Source organism: Acyrthosiphon pisum, chromosome X (assembly GCF_005508785.2).
Source record: "Acyrthosiphon pisum isolate AL4f chromosome X, pea_aphid_22Mar2018_4r6ur, whole genome shotgun sequence".
NCBI classification, from domain to species: domain Eukaryota; kingdom Metazoa; phylum Arthropoda; class Insecta; order Hemiptera; family Aphididae; genus Acyrthosiphon; species Acyrthosiphon pisum.
In genome coordinates this window covers 70,393,537-70,410,438 of record NC_042493.1, presented here as the reverse complement: position 1 = coordinate 70,410,438, position 16,902 = coordinate 70,393,537, and the positions used below count along the sequence as shown (strand labels likewise).

The window sequence follows — 16,902 nt, the reverse complement described above, 5'->3', positions numbered from 1 at the left end:
CTTCAAGGATAATGAAAATTTGTTTAGTCCATTAGTAAATTACTTTGAAGACACCTGGATAGGTCGTCCAAATCGTCGTGGTACTGGACGAAGTGCTCCTCTTTTTCCATTAGATAGGCTCCTACTATGTTGTTTCAAAGGCAGATGAAAAAAATTAAAAATCCATAGTTACAGTTATTTTTAATAAGTATCTAAAGTTCAAATATTGACAAAATACGTAAAAATTACGAAAATTTGCAAATTAATTTGAGTTAGATATTCATGAAAAATTTATTTTTTAAATCTCAGATTTGAAAATGTAATACAAGATTCCTCGTAAGTTTATCTACCTTTTTCAAAAAAAAAATTTCTACAAGAAAGTCAAATTAAATTTTTATGAGCGCTTGAAATTCATATTTATACAACGTTTGATATTCATTCGATTTCTCATTTAACAATTTTCTTATTTTATTGTAATTAAAAAACGAATGACTGTAGATACTTGAAAGTTTCACTGAATGTTTATATTAGCATTTTCTATACACGATACAATTTCGATAATAATTTGAATCTTTTTGAGCTGCTTACGAACATTGTCAGTTTTCAACTTTTTTAGTTTTTTTTTCTATAAATATCAATAAAATTGTATTTGTTAAGTAAAAAATCGTGAATATGTAATGCAAGGCTCCTGATATATTGTTACAATAGCAGTTAAAAAATATTAAAAATACACAGGCACAATATTTTTTATAAGCATTTAAAGTTCAAATTTTGACAACATTTATCAAATTTAAAATGTAATAATTATTTTGTAGTTAAAAATTTATAAAATGTTCAACTTTTATAGCTAAGGATTGAAAATTTAAAACAAGGTTCCACGTGAATAGGTTATATATAAATTACTTTATTCACAATAATATCATCAAATATACTTGGTATAATATCATAGGCTGCTGGCTGACTGCTGCTGACTGACCGTTTTTGCTCAGAATCGTTTTTCTTATACAATGATATTATATCATTGAATTCAAATTTAAAACCATACATTACAGTGACCCACTGTAACCACACTGTACAGCAAAGCGACATCCACTTGCTCGACTTTTTTTCTTTTAAAACACAGGAATTATGATCTGCTGTATAGTATATGAGTATTTTTTCTAATTCGTTAGATTTCGTTAAATCTTAATTCGTCATTGAGTAGGTAACTGTAATCGATTTGATAAATCTATTACTTGGAACCTAAGGGATATTTTATAATTTATTTATATTACTATTATAGTAATTCATTTTCTTTGACCACCAAATTGCATCAACTAGATTCACTTTCCCATTGAACAAGGTACTGAAGTTAAAAATCGAAGCAGTTTTACTGCCCTAAACAATGATGACAGATACAAAAAATATAATGTCTTATATTATAAACAGCTTTATTTACTGCTACCTATTTTCCAACGCAATATATGTAGGATGTGTGCTTGAATTGAGGGGGGGGACACTGAAGTCTATTCAGAAGACTTATAGAAATAAAAAAAATATATTTTTGCGTACTCCTTGATCCTTCTAATTATATAATATCATAATCAATAAGTTATTTAAATTCACGTTAAGGAAACTTAAGATTATTTTACTTTTGCATCCCTCTTCTATTTATCTATTCTTACCCAAGGGCCAAGGAACATTATTATATATTATGGTATATAGTATCAAAATATCACCCACCATAAAAAACTACTAGATTCACCACTGTCATTGTTTTTGAACTTCGAAATTGTATTAAACTTTTTTTATATCAACTTAACTTAATGAGTAAAAAAATACTAGTTAACTTACCCATACTTAAAAATTTAGTTTGCAACAGTTACTAAAATAAATGAAATGTGCCAATAGCTATAGTGCCAACAGTACGTACAAAACGTATGGCACTAAAAATAACTCTGATTACACAGGCATTTTGACAGAATCCTTAGCTTATTTACCTAGAGAAGTCTCATCAAAGAAACACTTCGATCATATGAAAAATAATATAATTGATATCAAGTTATATAGGTACATAAAATATTTTTATATTTACTTTAGGTATCTCTGACTTCTGCTTGATACGCTTACCAACCATTGACATGGATAATATCATAAATATGATTACGAGATTTGATAAAAATTATGGTATAATAGTATATAAAAATAAAATGTATGAAATTAATTTGATATTCTATCATATTTTAATTAAACATCCAATTTATTGTTTTTACTTAAGTATGTATACCTACCATATTTATTATTCAATACCTACTAATTTTTTATCATTTATAAAGGTTATAAACTTATAAATTATAATTTATAATAATACATTAATTGTTTGATAGTGATATTTAGTTACCCATTATTTAGAAATTTGTTTGAGTTTAAAATTAGGATAGATACTTAAGATTTGACTCAACTCTACTATTTTGTGCATTAAAAGTAAATTTAAAAGTTTCCTGTTATAGGTACTTAGCATTGATCAAATTTTTTTATAGTTATAATTTTTTAAATGTTAAATGATTTAGTAAATAGGTACTTCATAAAAAGTAATTTTAATAATTATTAAATATTTATTCGTTTTTGGTATCTGACTGCCATAATGTTCTGTATATATTTTTAATTAATTAATAAAAATACTATAGGTATATTAGTGTAATAGTTATAGGTACATTAATACATTTAATTTGTTTTATAATACAATGTAGGTAAGACAGGTATGATGGTATATGATATTATAGACGAGTACCTATTTTATTGAATGTTTAAAATGGAATATTTTAATTTTTAAATTGATTAAAACAGATTTTTAACTGACAGTAGGATCACAAAATTTAAAAGTTGTTGCTAGATCCAAATTACGTTGTGGCCTCATTAAGCTTGATCCAGATGACATTTGTCAATAGATGCACCTCAAATTTAATACTTTCTAATTCAGTGTCAAACGCCGTTTTTACTTATCATTCATGTATGAAATATCTTTATCCTTTTATACAAATATACAATATGCTATATGCACAATCATCCCCCTATATGGAGCCCCATAAAGAATGGATTTTAATAAATAGACATTAAGTTTCTATAATAATGGTTTATTCAGTGTCTAAAATCACTTATAAATAAGTCAATCACTACTGACTTGCACAATAAGATTTTAGTTCAGATAAATAGCAGGGTCTGCGGCAGCATTCATCGATGATACTTCTTTTGACAGAGCGCCGAAAACGAGAGGGCATAAATGAAATGTCTTCTTTCTTTATATATGGGTAGTCAACAGCATTGTAGTCTTCGAGGTCTTTGTAATCCCATACATCAAAATCTGTTAATAAAATATTAAAGTACGTATCGTTAAAATGTTTAGATTTTGAATAGAGTAAATAAGAAGGTACATTTTTGTCTCTGTTACAGCTTAGTAACACATGTGGAGATAATTTTTAAAATCCTACACTGAGAAAATAATTTAAAAATAAAACTTTTTTTAAATTGTTATTTTGTATAATATCTTGTAAAGTTGTAAACACTTTAAATTTGAATCAACAACAATAATTTTAGAGAACGAAACCTACCTCAGAATTTAATTTTGAATTGAATTATGTATTATTGTTATTTTTAGGCTAGTTTGAACTTTAAAGTGTTTTTAAGGCACAAATTATGAACTTACCGATTTCACTTCTTTTATGTCCTTTTGGTACATTGTACTTGGTATTGCATAGAGCTTTCATGATGTCTGCCAATTTAGAACCACAGTATTGCTGAGGTGAACGTTGGAGTCTAACATTAGCTGTTACAACTTTGATCACTAATGCCAAGAGGATTACACTCAAATACATACTTATCTTCATTGTTGGTATTCTAAAATGGAAAAAAAAATGTTTAAATAAAGTCCTGGATAATATAAATAAACGGTCTGTTACAATCATGTACAATTTTTAAATGTCAGACTAAAGTACTGTCTATCCTTATAACATTATGGCTAAGCACTTAAAATAACTACATACCTTGCTTAAATGAATGTTCAAATAAGTGTGGATATGGTTTGCAGAATTGTGGTAAACTGATGATCGTCAGTTGTTGTTGGTCTTATTTATAGAGCCCTCGTCCCTGTTTTAGTATTACGCGGGAGTAAAGATCCAATAACTGAAAATAATTAAAACACATCAAGTAACATTAATGTGATGATTGAACAAGGGTCAAGTTTATCAATATTTATATAGAGAAAATTAATTTAATTTTTGATTGACAGGTATTAAATGTGGATGGTTTAATAATTATTACTACAATACTACATTTTCCCATTACCCAATTACAACTTCTAAAGGTAAATAAAATATCATTAATGACATGTCAAAATGTCAAAATGTCACACATCACATATTACATACTTACATATTATCTTGTTTCAAAACAGTTGACTTTTAGTAAAATAACCAATATATTTAAATTAGGTAGGTATCTAAATATTATACGGTATAAATACGCCGCTGAATTCCGAAAAAAAATTGCATGTTGGATATAAAAACTGACAATTTAATATATGGTCGTTCATTAAATATCGATAAAAAAAAGTTAATTGGTTAAAATTATTGAACATTGAATATACATTTTTTTTATAAGCATTTGAAGTTAAAATTTCGACAAATTTTGTTAAAATCACGAAAATGTGTTTTCGTGATTTATACTGTGAAGGTATATATTAAATTTACGAAGATTTTTAAAGTTGCTCAGTGTAGTGGTCTTAAAAAAAGAATATTAAGAGGATGTCAGCGCAATATTTGTTTTCTCTCTCAGGCCCACGCGTAACATAAATTAAACGCTTTCACTTAAAACCGTTTTTCGATAAAATTCCCTATTACATATATGATGGAGGATAATATTTTTAAGGGTATGACACATCGGTTTTATATTTTATAATTATTTGACATTGTGTTCGACTTTTAAAATAACACATTTTTTTGTAAATTTAAATAATGTGAGGTTGATAGTCATTACTGAAATCATATTAAAATAGTGTAATTGAATGCTTATATTATATTATAATATGGGATGAAATCGAATGACGCCCATCACTATAATGTGTGGAAAATCATTGCATTTGAAAAAAGATTTGAGCGAATACACGGTCTGTCAGCCTATAATATTACCAAGTATAATATTTTATGATAGTACCTATCGGTTGAATTCATTTTTACCTAAAACATACCATTTTGAAATGTCATGTATGTTTATAATATAATAACATACATAAGTACCTTTTAATTAAAAGTTTCACGTTTACGAACAATAATTTTAAATTACAATAAAATAACTTAACTCATTATTTTTGTTTAAATATTAAAATATCTAGTTTCAGTTCTTATCTACTATGTACTCGTTGAACCCGGTCGTGTGTCAAATGTAATGCTAACATAATATTATGTAAACATACTATGTAAATTGTAAACCTAACATATTATCACCTAAACATATTAAATTGAAAATATGAAAAATTAAATTACTATCAACCAACGTTGATTCAATAGAAAGTTCATTAACTTTTATGGAGAATCCTTTAATGAAATCAAGAAGAAAATGAAGACTTTTGTAAAAACTGGCTCTTAACTCTTAAAATCCTCTGAATTTAAAAAAGAAATGTATTATTTCAAAACCATGCCAAATAACAAATAACAAACCATTAACTCACTGACGAAAATGTACCTAATATAATTACATCCATTGCTAATAAATAATAATATATTAAACATAAGTATTCAAAATTAAGATATAGCTGATACTTATAGAATTAAACCATATAAAAATAGTGACGGTAAAATAATAGCTAAATTCAATGACCTTAAAAGACTCTATTATAAACTATTAAGTCAAAATACTACGTTATAAGAATAAAAATCTGTTAATTTTTAATAAACTATATATTAACTTTTCTGAAGATAAAATATTTATATAATATTTATATAAAATGTACATAAAATGTATTAAATATCAATGATCGATTTACAAAAGAAAACAAATTATCTTATTTAAATATAATAAGTTAAAATTGTGACAAATTCTCCTGGTTGGCAAAAGAAACTCGAAAAATTATAGTTAGAAATTTGTATGGTAAAATTCTTGTGGAGCTTAATTAAGGAAATAAGAAGGAAGACACGTTATTAAAATACATACCTAACAGTATACACGTTCTTCAAAATGTTGATTTTTGTTTAATAAATTTAAAGTATTAATGCTTAAAAAAAGTTTTAACGATTCACTAAAATAACTTTAGTTAAAATGTTTAAAATAATGAAAATGACAACTCGGTACAAGACGTTTGTAACGAATGAATGAAACACGTATAACACACTTACTAATAAAGCTTTTCAGCTCCTTGCTCTGAACATTAGGAGGAGGTACCTATCAGAAAACATTTGAATGAATTATTAGTGGTTTTAAGTTCAGCTAATATACATTTTGATGTTATTATGTTATCTGAAACATGGTTGGATAGTGATATGGGTAACTTTGATATAAAAGGTTATTATTGTTACAACTATTATAGGTAGCTCATTAAATAATAAATATATATATCTGAGGGAATTTCTGTTTACATTTAAAAATTCTATTATAGGAAATGATGTAATACTTGGAGGTACTAATCACTGTAGCTCATTAGGTTATTAAATTTCATATAGGTAATAATCAGGGCTAGGATTTATATGCAATAAAAAATTATAAAATATGCAAAAATATGTATTTCATTTTTTATAAGATAAACACTGAAATATAGTTACAAAAAAAATATTTATTTATTAAAATACATCAATGATAGGCTGTTTGTCTTAAAATAATGTAATTTAGAAATAAAATAAAATAAAATAATTTAGAAATAAAATGTATAATTCACATTAACTACGTGCGTGTTACATGAAATAAAATTTATATTTGACAAAAAAAACCAAGTTTTACGAAATATACTATAAAACATGCATTTTTTACATTTTTATAATTGAAATATGAAATAATATTAATTTTATTCAATATATGCAAAAATATGCAAAATAAAAATACCACCATTTATCTTATCATGAGGTGATTTGTGGACATTACTGACAAAATCAATAGTCAGAAGTAGCAAAAAAAAACATGCTGTTGCATATAAATCCCAGCCCTGGTAATAATATTTTAATAAAATTAACATGCATCTATAAATCATCGCCCGGTTCGAATAAAACGAATTTTATTAATAATTTAGAAGATTTATTAAAGGAATAATATCTCCAAAATTCAATCACATCTGATGTGCATAGGTGTAATCTGTGGAAATAAAAATGTAAATCTAATGATTGAGGATAAAATGTGTATTAAATATTTAAACTTGCAATTGCTTTAAATCATGTATAAATGGTACTACAAGTACTTTTGGTAATAGTAACACGTGTATTGATCATGTTTTCATCAGAAATAATTAGTTTTTTAATAATGTCATGGGAACATATATTAATACGTGTTTACGGATCATTATAGTGCAAACGCTGTACTAACTATGTTCCTCACGAAATATTAAAAGTAATATTTTTGATAATAATACTGATAATAATAATAAAATATTATTAACATAAACAATTTAATAATGATTTAAATAATAAAAAATTTGACAGAGATTTTAAATTTAAACAACGTAAAGGAAGCAGTTGACTTACTCCCAAATATTATTAAAAATATAATACAAATAACCAAAGGTGGGCATTAACTTGTTTAAAAGTTAATTTTTTTTAAATTTTTAACTAACTCGTTAATTATTTTAGTTTTTACCTTATTAACTTATTTAGTTAAAATTTGTATTGTTGTAACTTAACTTTTTATAGTTAATTATCATTAACTTGTAGTTAAGTTAATTTTTTTTCCGTGTCATGTAGAACTAGCTAGACTGATTCGTTGACTCTTTTTCGATTTTGGTAACTTATTTTCTAATTATATATTATAATAATCTAATTGTTTACACAGTGTTAAACGTCTTGGTAAATGTTTGTGTAAATCAAAATAGTAGGGCAGTTTATTATGATTTACTTAAAAAAAAATTAAACTTTTTTTTAACTGAGTTAAATTAATTTTATTTTCTATCTTAACTTTAAACTTATCTAGTTACATTTTTTTTTTCTAACCTTTAAACCTTTAACTGAAGGCAATTTAATTACACCTTTTCAATAATATAAGCAACTAAACATAAAAAATTTAGCTAATAAAAAAAATATATTAAAAAATTGGATAACAGTTGGAATTATTAATTTGATGAAACATAGAGATAGACTGTATCCAAAATTCAAAATTCGACCGTGTAATAATATATTACAAGAGAATTATAAAAAAATTAGGAGCCCACTAAATGTAACTATGAAAACAGGAAGAGAACGTCACGTTTTTTCAATCAAATCTCTAACGCGAAAGGTAATATCTATACTAGAAAAATATAGGAATTCATTAATGAATCACGAGATCAGGGGTTCCCAAACTTTTTTTGCGTTTGGCAAAATCTGTGATACGCTTTGGCATCAAAGGCTAAAATTGTATAGATGGAGAGAATGTATCTGAAGATATAATATAAGAATTATTTTTAGTAGTAAATATACCTATTAAAAACAACAAAACATATATATTTTCAAAACATCAAATAGCTTAGCGGGTTGGTTCGAAAATCTTGGCAGTCCGTAAGTTGGAGACCCCTGAATTAGATAATAATCGCAATAAAGAAAACAACATAATAAATCAGCAGAATAACATTTTAACTGATAACATTAATATTGCGAATGAATTTAACATCTTTTTTTGTCTCTATAGGTGCTAATATATCGAATATACTGAAAACATGATATGATTATATTCTTTTAATCTTTATTCTATACTAATGAAGAAATAAAAAAATATATTTAAATATTAAAAACTTGAACGTTCAATAGGTGAGAGTTAACAAACAAAATTTTAAAAAGTATTATTAATAATATTCTTGCACGATTACATAATATTTTTTTATCTCGTTCTTACTACAGCCGTTTTTTACACATAAGTAGATGGTATAGCTACATTCAAAAATGCCATCACTATCCCATTTTATAAACTAATGAACAAAAATTACTGTACAAATTTATTATCGTCCTATAGCAATTACAATTACACTAGGTAACTAAAGTTTTGGAATAGTGCATTAATGATAGACTGTATACGGTATACCTAACTTCTTACAAACATGATGCTCAATATTTTTAAAGAACCAATTTGGCTACAAGAGAAATAAAGGCACCGATAAAGATCTTATGACAGTTATATTAGTCATATATGTATGACAAATTAGATAAGGAAAAAACAGTAATTGGACACTATAAATTATTTAATATGTAGGTAATTTCTTAGAAAATTGTAATCAAAAAGTAAGAGTAAATGGTACTTTAAGTGATTATATCTTATTTTAAATCATTTTTATATCAAAATACTTATTAAACATAAACCGTGATAGATCATTTTTTTTGTTTTACTGATGATACATAAATTATTATTTACGATAAAAATAAAAATCATATTATATAATATATAACAAATCTACTCATGCATTAAGTAGGTATCATAAAAACATAGTTTGATAAATATATTTTAAAATTAAATTCAAGCAAAACTTGTTTCATGAAATCACTATAAATATAAATATTGTCACTCATCGAAAATTACTAGATATTTTAAGAGGGGGCTACATCCACATTCGTGTTCTTTGTCTTACAAATGCATTACATAGCAAATTGTACGCTCAGTAGATCACGTTTAGCTCTGTTAGTTTAAAATTAGAGTGAATTGACCTCTAGTAAAATTTAAAGGTGAGATTGTTATCTAGCAAACCTTATAGGATTTTTTTTTTATATTGAATTTTAAAGTAAGTTATGAGTATTTAAATATGCACAAACAATTTACAGCTATAAAACACTCATAAATTGCTTTAAAATTTAAATCTAAAAAAAAAAACCTATAAGGTTTGCTAAATAACAATCTCACCTTTAAATTTTACTAAAGGTCAATTCACTCTAATTTTTAAACTAATAGAGCTAAACGTGATCTACCGAGCGTATACAATTTGCTATAGTATGCTTTTTTAAGACAGAGAGAACGCATGTGGGTGTAGAGCCATCTCAAGAGGATTGGAAATGGGATAGTTTTTATGGAGTTAAAAAATAGGCGATTTTTAATTGACACGCATGTGGGTCTTGTAAATGTGTGCGTGTAAGTGATCATTATTCATTAGTGTGTGTGACTGACTGTATAGTGTAAAAGAAATATCATAGTGCTCTCGTACGCGCACGTACCACTGTAGAAGTCAACGCCTTGGAACGGCCTTGTGCAAATGCGCGCGTGGATGGCAAAAAATATATACTTGTTTGCATGTTTTTTTGATCGATCCTACTGATGGACCTGATAACGCGATAAGGCTTCTGTAAACTGATATGAACTCGTAAATAGGTCTTCCTGAGATCAACCAGGCCACATTTTAAAATATTCAATTTAGATTTCGAACAAACAACATTTAAATAAAACGTAGGTATAGATAGGCGTTGAGGAACACAATTTAAAATAATTTTCCCGATCGATGTTAAGCGGACATAATATTAAATTCAAATCACTTTTCAAAAGTATAATCGTATTACTACGTCTATCGGTATGATTGATAAAATGCACTTGTCCCCTTAAGTCGCTATTAAAAATAATTTTAATGAATACCTAGTATAATATATACTATAATATATTATGTATACATAGTATCAGTATGTAATACAATATATAATATAATTAACGCTAATAGTAATGACTATAGGACGTATGTATAATTACACTTAATAATTTTCAGTTCAAAACTTCAAAAGGTAAAATATCTAGGTATTAGTGTATTACCATCGATGCTAACATCATATCAAATATCAATAGTGTACAACTTTAAAGTTTAAAGATCAGATTATTATTCTATAAATTAACTATGAATACGGACATTAGTAGTACCTATGCTTTCACCTTCAACTATAAGAGTGGTTTCATAATCATAGCTATAGTCAGTATACTATTATGGGATTGGAACTTGGGGTGGTCCTTACAATGTACCTACACATTAATTTACTTGAAACAACTATAAGCTTTTCAAATATATAAAAAAAAATACTATAGAACAATACTAGAGAGACTGCAATATATTATATTTAAAACGATTGTACGCAAAACTTTAATACAGGACTTTGCACCTAAAATTAACCGGAACCCCTAACACCCCTAAAAACCTTTAAAAATCAAACTCCTAAAACCCATATTATGCCTAACCCGAATGATTCTGTTTTCAAAACATCCGAATTAACCAAAACCCGAATAATTTTGTTTTTTACAATCTTCATGAGATATATTATCATTTTGTATGTATTTCTAATGGTGAGTTTGATTCTGTAGTTAGTTGTTTATTAATAATAATAAATTAATAGGAACAATTTTACAATCAATCAAAAATGTTAAAATTCAATAATTATTTTCTTGAAAAAAAAATCCAATAAAATCATTAATTGATTCTGATTAAACCAAATTGCCTAATACTAAATTATAAATAATATATTGATACAATTTATTATTACGGTTTACGTGTATAATATAAATCCAAATATAGCCAATAGTACTATAATAGCAGTATAAAATATAGACATGGTTTCAACAAAACTGAACAACGTATTAAAAGTCGTGAACAAATAATACCAAATACTAATAAGTAATAATATAGGTATCTAGATATAATTAATAATTAGTATTATTTTCCAACCAACTCCCAAGTGGTATTATTATAATTCAGTAACGAATATCGTAATTTGTGGCTATTATACTTACTAGTTTTCCGGGAATAGCGAGATCATAATTTGTATTTTATTTCATTACTCTACGCGCGGCTCGACGCCCTAATGACCTTCCTATTTTAAGAGGATATATCAGCGCACTATTTGTTTTCTCTCTCTGGCACACGCGCGCAACATAGAAAAAACGCATTTCCACAGAATCATTTTTTCTATATTTTTAAGTAATCTTAGAGTTAAATCACACATTACAAAAAATATAGAGAATAATATTTTTGAAGGAATGAAATGTCGATTTGTCTAAATATTGTCTCAAAACAATTACTAAATTATTTTGTTTATTGTGAAAGTCGTATATAAAGTGAAATAACAATAAAATATAAAACAGATATGTCATTCCCTTAAAAATATTATTTTCTATCTTTTTTGGAAAGGTATATTTTACTCTGAGATTACTTAAAAACATAAAAAAATTATTCTGTGAGAGCCAGAGAGAGGCTCTATATAATAATAAATGATTCGGGTGCTGAGTCCTAGTTGAATACCTATGATTTTTTTAGATTTACAAAAAATTAAATTTTATCATGGTCTTTGTACAAGAACGAAACAAAATAATATGTAAGTAGATAGTTGGTACCAACTTAGTACTTATTACAAAAGGGTATTCGATACCGTGATTTTCTGTTTTTGTCTAACACACGCGCGACTTAGTATTTTAGACGTGTTTTTGCCAAACATACCAATTAATCTATTGAAGCGATAAGAATTCTGAAAACAGATTTGAATTTGAACTAAGTCTACGTCTTGTAATCGAATTTCTTACATTTTTGATTTTTGATTTTAACTTGAGAAGTTAAATACCTTGATCAATTGGTATGTTTGGCAAAATACACGTCTAAAATATTATGCACGCGTGTGTTAGACAAAAACAGAAAACCACGGTATCGAATCCTCTTAATCTCTAAATGTAAAACAGAATTTCGGAAAATGATCCTCACCAATACTGGCATTAAGTTGGAAACGGAGTAAAATATTGATATTACTTATAAGTTTGTTTACAATCATTAGACTATAGGTATATAAAAACATTTTAAGAGGACGCTACCCATGCGTTTGTTGTCTCCGTCTTACACACATAGTACGACATAGCAATATTTAGTTCACTAGTCTCAGTAGTGTACTGTTAGTTTTGATATTAGTTTAAATTGACCTATTATCAAACATTTAGGTAAAAACATTATCTATGCAGTGGTGTATTTACGGGGGGGGGGGGGAGGGGGGATATGGAGGATAGATCCCCTTGACCTTTTTTTTTTCAAAGTTAAGTTTTCTTATTTTCTGTATTTCTCAATATGGTATTACTTTTAAGTATGTCTGTTTTCTAAATGTTAAAGCCGTGGTAATTTTACCGCTCTGATATACTAAACGCCACTAGTCGTTCATGGTATATATGTGGCATATATTATATCGGACAAAAAAAACATATACTTCTATGGTAGTTTGGTGTACTGTATTTTTTACTTTTCTGTGAATTATTTTTCATGCATGAGTGTTTACAATGAACCCGATAAACAACGGTCGGTAAATAAAAACAAAATTACCACGAAGACCGTAGATTTACCATAGGGCGCGAGTATATTTTTAGTGACTAAAGTGTAGTTAGTGACTGAAAACATTTTATTCACCACTGGGTTACACTTAGATATTTGTTATAAAGAGTTTTATCCAAATATTCATTAACTCTTGAAAATATTTTTTACTTTGCTTGTATCAACTACGTCTGAACGATGTTTTTCAAGTTTTTACTAAGTATTAAGTCTTGCCTAATAAATAGTATGACAGAAGTAAATATTTTATCAATTTTCCTATCTAATATTGAATAATAACTATTAATTAAGTAGTAATTATTATATACTTTGTTTATTCGAACCGATTATGGACCGTTTTACAATCATAGTTTAAACCTCGGTTACACTTAACCCACTCGTTTTATCGGCAGAATACCGCGGTTTAACCTATTGTAATAGAGGCCCTTATTCCTTAATGTGTTGGCTTTATTGGCATGTCCACCGGTCAATACAATAATAATGCCAGATGAGGTTATCGATGAACTGAGCATCCAAAAAATTAGAAAACTGGATTTTGTATTATAACTATTAGTAATAGTCTATACATAATAGTCTATCCAAGGTTATTATACTTAGTTTATACCTCACTAATGTTTTAAATACCTATACCGATATTAAATCTTTGTATCTACCTAATTAAAATTAGGTAGTTATATTTCTTATCTCATGTTTACCCAATATGTAATGATATTATATAATAATTGTTGAGCAATAATAGTTTTAAACTGAATGCTAATAAAAAATAAAAAAAAAACTATATTTTTATTTCTCGTATTAAACACGGAATTGGCGCTAGTATGAATTTTTAATAAATCCTATTAAGTATTAAGTACTATACAGTTTGTGATAATTCTTATTTTTCACCTTGATCCACACTTACTTAAATAGGTCGTTACCAAACAAGTTAGGGGATTTCAAAAATGTATATTATGTATGTATTTATGGGTGTATTATAATATATTTCATCCCCTCGCCTTGCACAATTCCTAAATACGCCACTGTATTTATGCTTAAGGGTCGGCGATAAATAATACGGTGTACTCCAATTTATTATGATTGTTATATTAACTATACAGTAATACTTAAGTTTTATAATCACAAGATCAAATGTGATCGTTTTAATTATTTAATATAGTATAATATATAGGACGTAGGTTAACTTTATAACTGTATAAGCAGTGGTGCGTAGACATGATTTCTGAAAGGGGGGATAAAAAAAAACGACATATCTAAATGGGAAGGGAAATTGGAAAATCCCCCACCCTCTCAAAATTTTTTACTTAGGTAACAAAAAGCCAATGGGGGGGTCTGACCCCCTTGTCCCCCCCTTGTAGACGCCCTTGTGTATAAGTAGATAATTTAAGAATCCTTGTCTAGTTGTCTCCAAACCTACAGCTTCCGGAGACCATCATTTATCATTTTAAATTAATATTATCTACATCTATGTAATCATGTTTACATTTTCAAGTCTAAATTGTAAAATTTAATATTTTATAAATTTTTAACTACAAAATAATTTTGTCAAAATTTGAATTTTAAATGCTTACAAAAATCCTGTTTATATATCTTTAATATTTTTCACCTGCTATTATTACAACTTATGACAAATCTTGTAATCAATTTTAAAATCTTAGATATAAATATAAAAAATGTTATTACCTGGTTGTGTGCACAGATGCAAATAAAAAAAAAAACACACATCATTTGAAAAATCAATACATTCATCGGAGCGCTCAGAATCTAACATTTCTCAATAGTTTGTCTCAGTAAAGTGTTTAGAAAAACAAAAAAAAATTAAGGAAAAACCAAAATTTTTACGCGAAATCAATTTTGGATTTTGGTATACCTAACTCTAAAACAAATGACCGTAGATACATGCAATTTTCAAAGAATATTTGTATTAGCATTTTATATACACCATATAATTTTCAAAATTATTTTACTTGTTTTGGGCTGTTTACAGACATTTTCAGTTTCCAATATTTTTAGTTTTTTTTTTTCTATAAATGTCAATAAAATTGTATCTGTTGTATAAAAAACCTTAAATTTTAATACAAGGCTCCTTATATATTGTTACAATGATAATTGAAAAATATTAAAAATACAAAGTCATAATTTTTTTTATAAGCATTTAAGGTTCGAATTTTGACAAAATACGTTAATATCACGAAAATGTGCAAATTGTTTTGAGTTAGAAATTTATAAAAAATCTATTACTTGAAATTTTAATAAGAGATTCTTCATAAGTTGTATTCTTAATACTAGTCCAAAAATGTCAAAGATACGTTGCCATGTTTTTTTTTATAAGCATCTAATTTTCAAATATTGACAAAATTTATCAACACCACGAAAATATGCAAATTATTTTGTACATAAAATGTATGAAATGTTTAATTTTTATAATTAAGGATTGAAAATTTAAAACAAGATGTATCAAGGTTTTTTATAATGTATAACCACAAAATCTAAAAATGAACTTATCAGAGTATTTTTTAATAGATATTTCAAGTTCAAATTTAGGCGAAATTAGACATTTAAACGAAGATTAGATTTTAGATATTTTTTTGTAACTTTAAAATATTACTATTATATAATATATGCTGATGATCGTGTTCGCTCAGAATCCTTTTTAAATACAGTAATTTGATATCATTGAATTCAAATTTTACAGTGATCCGTGACACCTAATATGGGTAGGTACAGGGGTAATTTCTACCTTTTTTTTCTTCTTGTTTATTAAGAAAAGTGGGAATATTTAGTTTTGGCCCCCAAAGTACCAAAAAGTCTAATTTTCTACCAAAAATCATACTCAAAATTAAAAAACCAAGAATTTTGACTATTTCAATAGGTGATGCGTGATGACAGATACGAAAAAAAAACAATGTCATTGTAAAATCAATATAAATTATTCAACCCTTCACTTACAACTTAAAATAATTAAATTATATAATATATACTAAATGAAGTTGAATAATTATTTTTTATAATAGTTATTTTATAGCTTTTGACCTAAAATAAATTCACATTTAAATATATTAGGTACCTAAAATAAAAATAAAAATTATAAATGTTCATTATTCATCAATCATCAAGTTCCTAATACCTTCATATTACATTATGTTATGTATTCTATTTTAGATTCTGAGTGGAACGATGAATGTATTGATTTTACAATGATGTGTGTTTTTTTTTTTTTATTTTTTTTTTTAATTTTTTTATTTTTTTTTGTGTCTGTCATCACGTTTTAGGGACAGTAAAAGTGCTTGGATTTTCTTCAACAGTACCTTTTCTGATAGGAAAGTGAATCTAGTTGGTACTTTGGGGGGTCAAAAGTAAAATTTTTCCAATAGTTTTCAAAAGCGCCGTGAAAAACAAAAGAAAAATTAATGAAAAACGGGAATTTTTACGCAAAATCTGTTTTTGAGAAAAATCGATTTTGGTTT

General features: G+C 26.4%; 1 protein-coding gene across 1 annotated transcript; it reads right to left on the bottom strand.

The window, feature by feature from the left end:
• Positions 1–3,076: 3,076 nt before the first annotated feature.
• Positions 3,077–6,312, bottom strand: LOC100161832 (insulin). The gene is made up of 4 exons (XM_001949403.5): positions 6,163–6,312; positions 3,999–4,137; positions 3,662–3,852; positions 3,077–3,319 (listed from the first exon to the last, which is right to left on the bottom strand). Exons 3-4 carry the CDS (start codon positions 3,840–3,842, stop codon positions 3,132–3,134), a joined length of 369 nt encoding a protein of 122 aa, XP_001949438.1. The 5' UTR covers positions 3,843–3,852; positions 3,999–4,137; positions 6,163–6,312; the 3' UTR covers positions 3,077–3,131.
• Between the last annotated feature and the right edge of the window lie 10,590 nt (positions 6,313–16,902).

What these genes read in the sequence shown, in the direction of transcription:
- LOC100161832 (XM_001949403.5), bottom strand. Translation starts at nt 3,842, where the DNA reads ATGAAGATAAGTATGTATTTGAGTGTAATCCTCTTGGCATTAGTGATC. An exon ending in ACATAAAAGAAGTGAAATCG is followed by an intron (nt 3,320 to 3,661) that starts GTAAGTTCATAA and finishes TTTTATTAACAG; the next exon opens with ATTTTGATGTATGGGATTAC.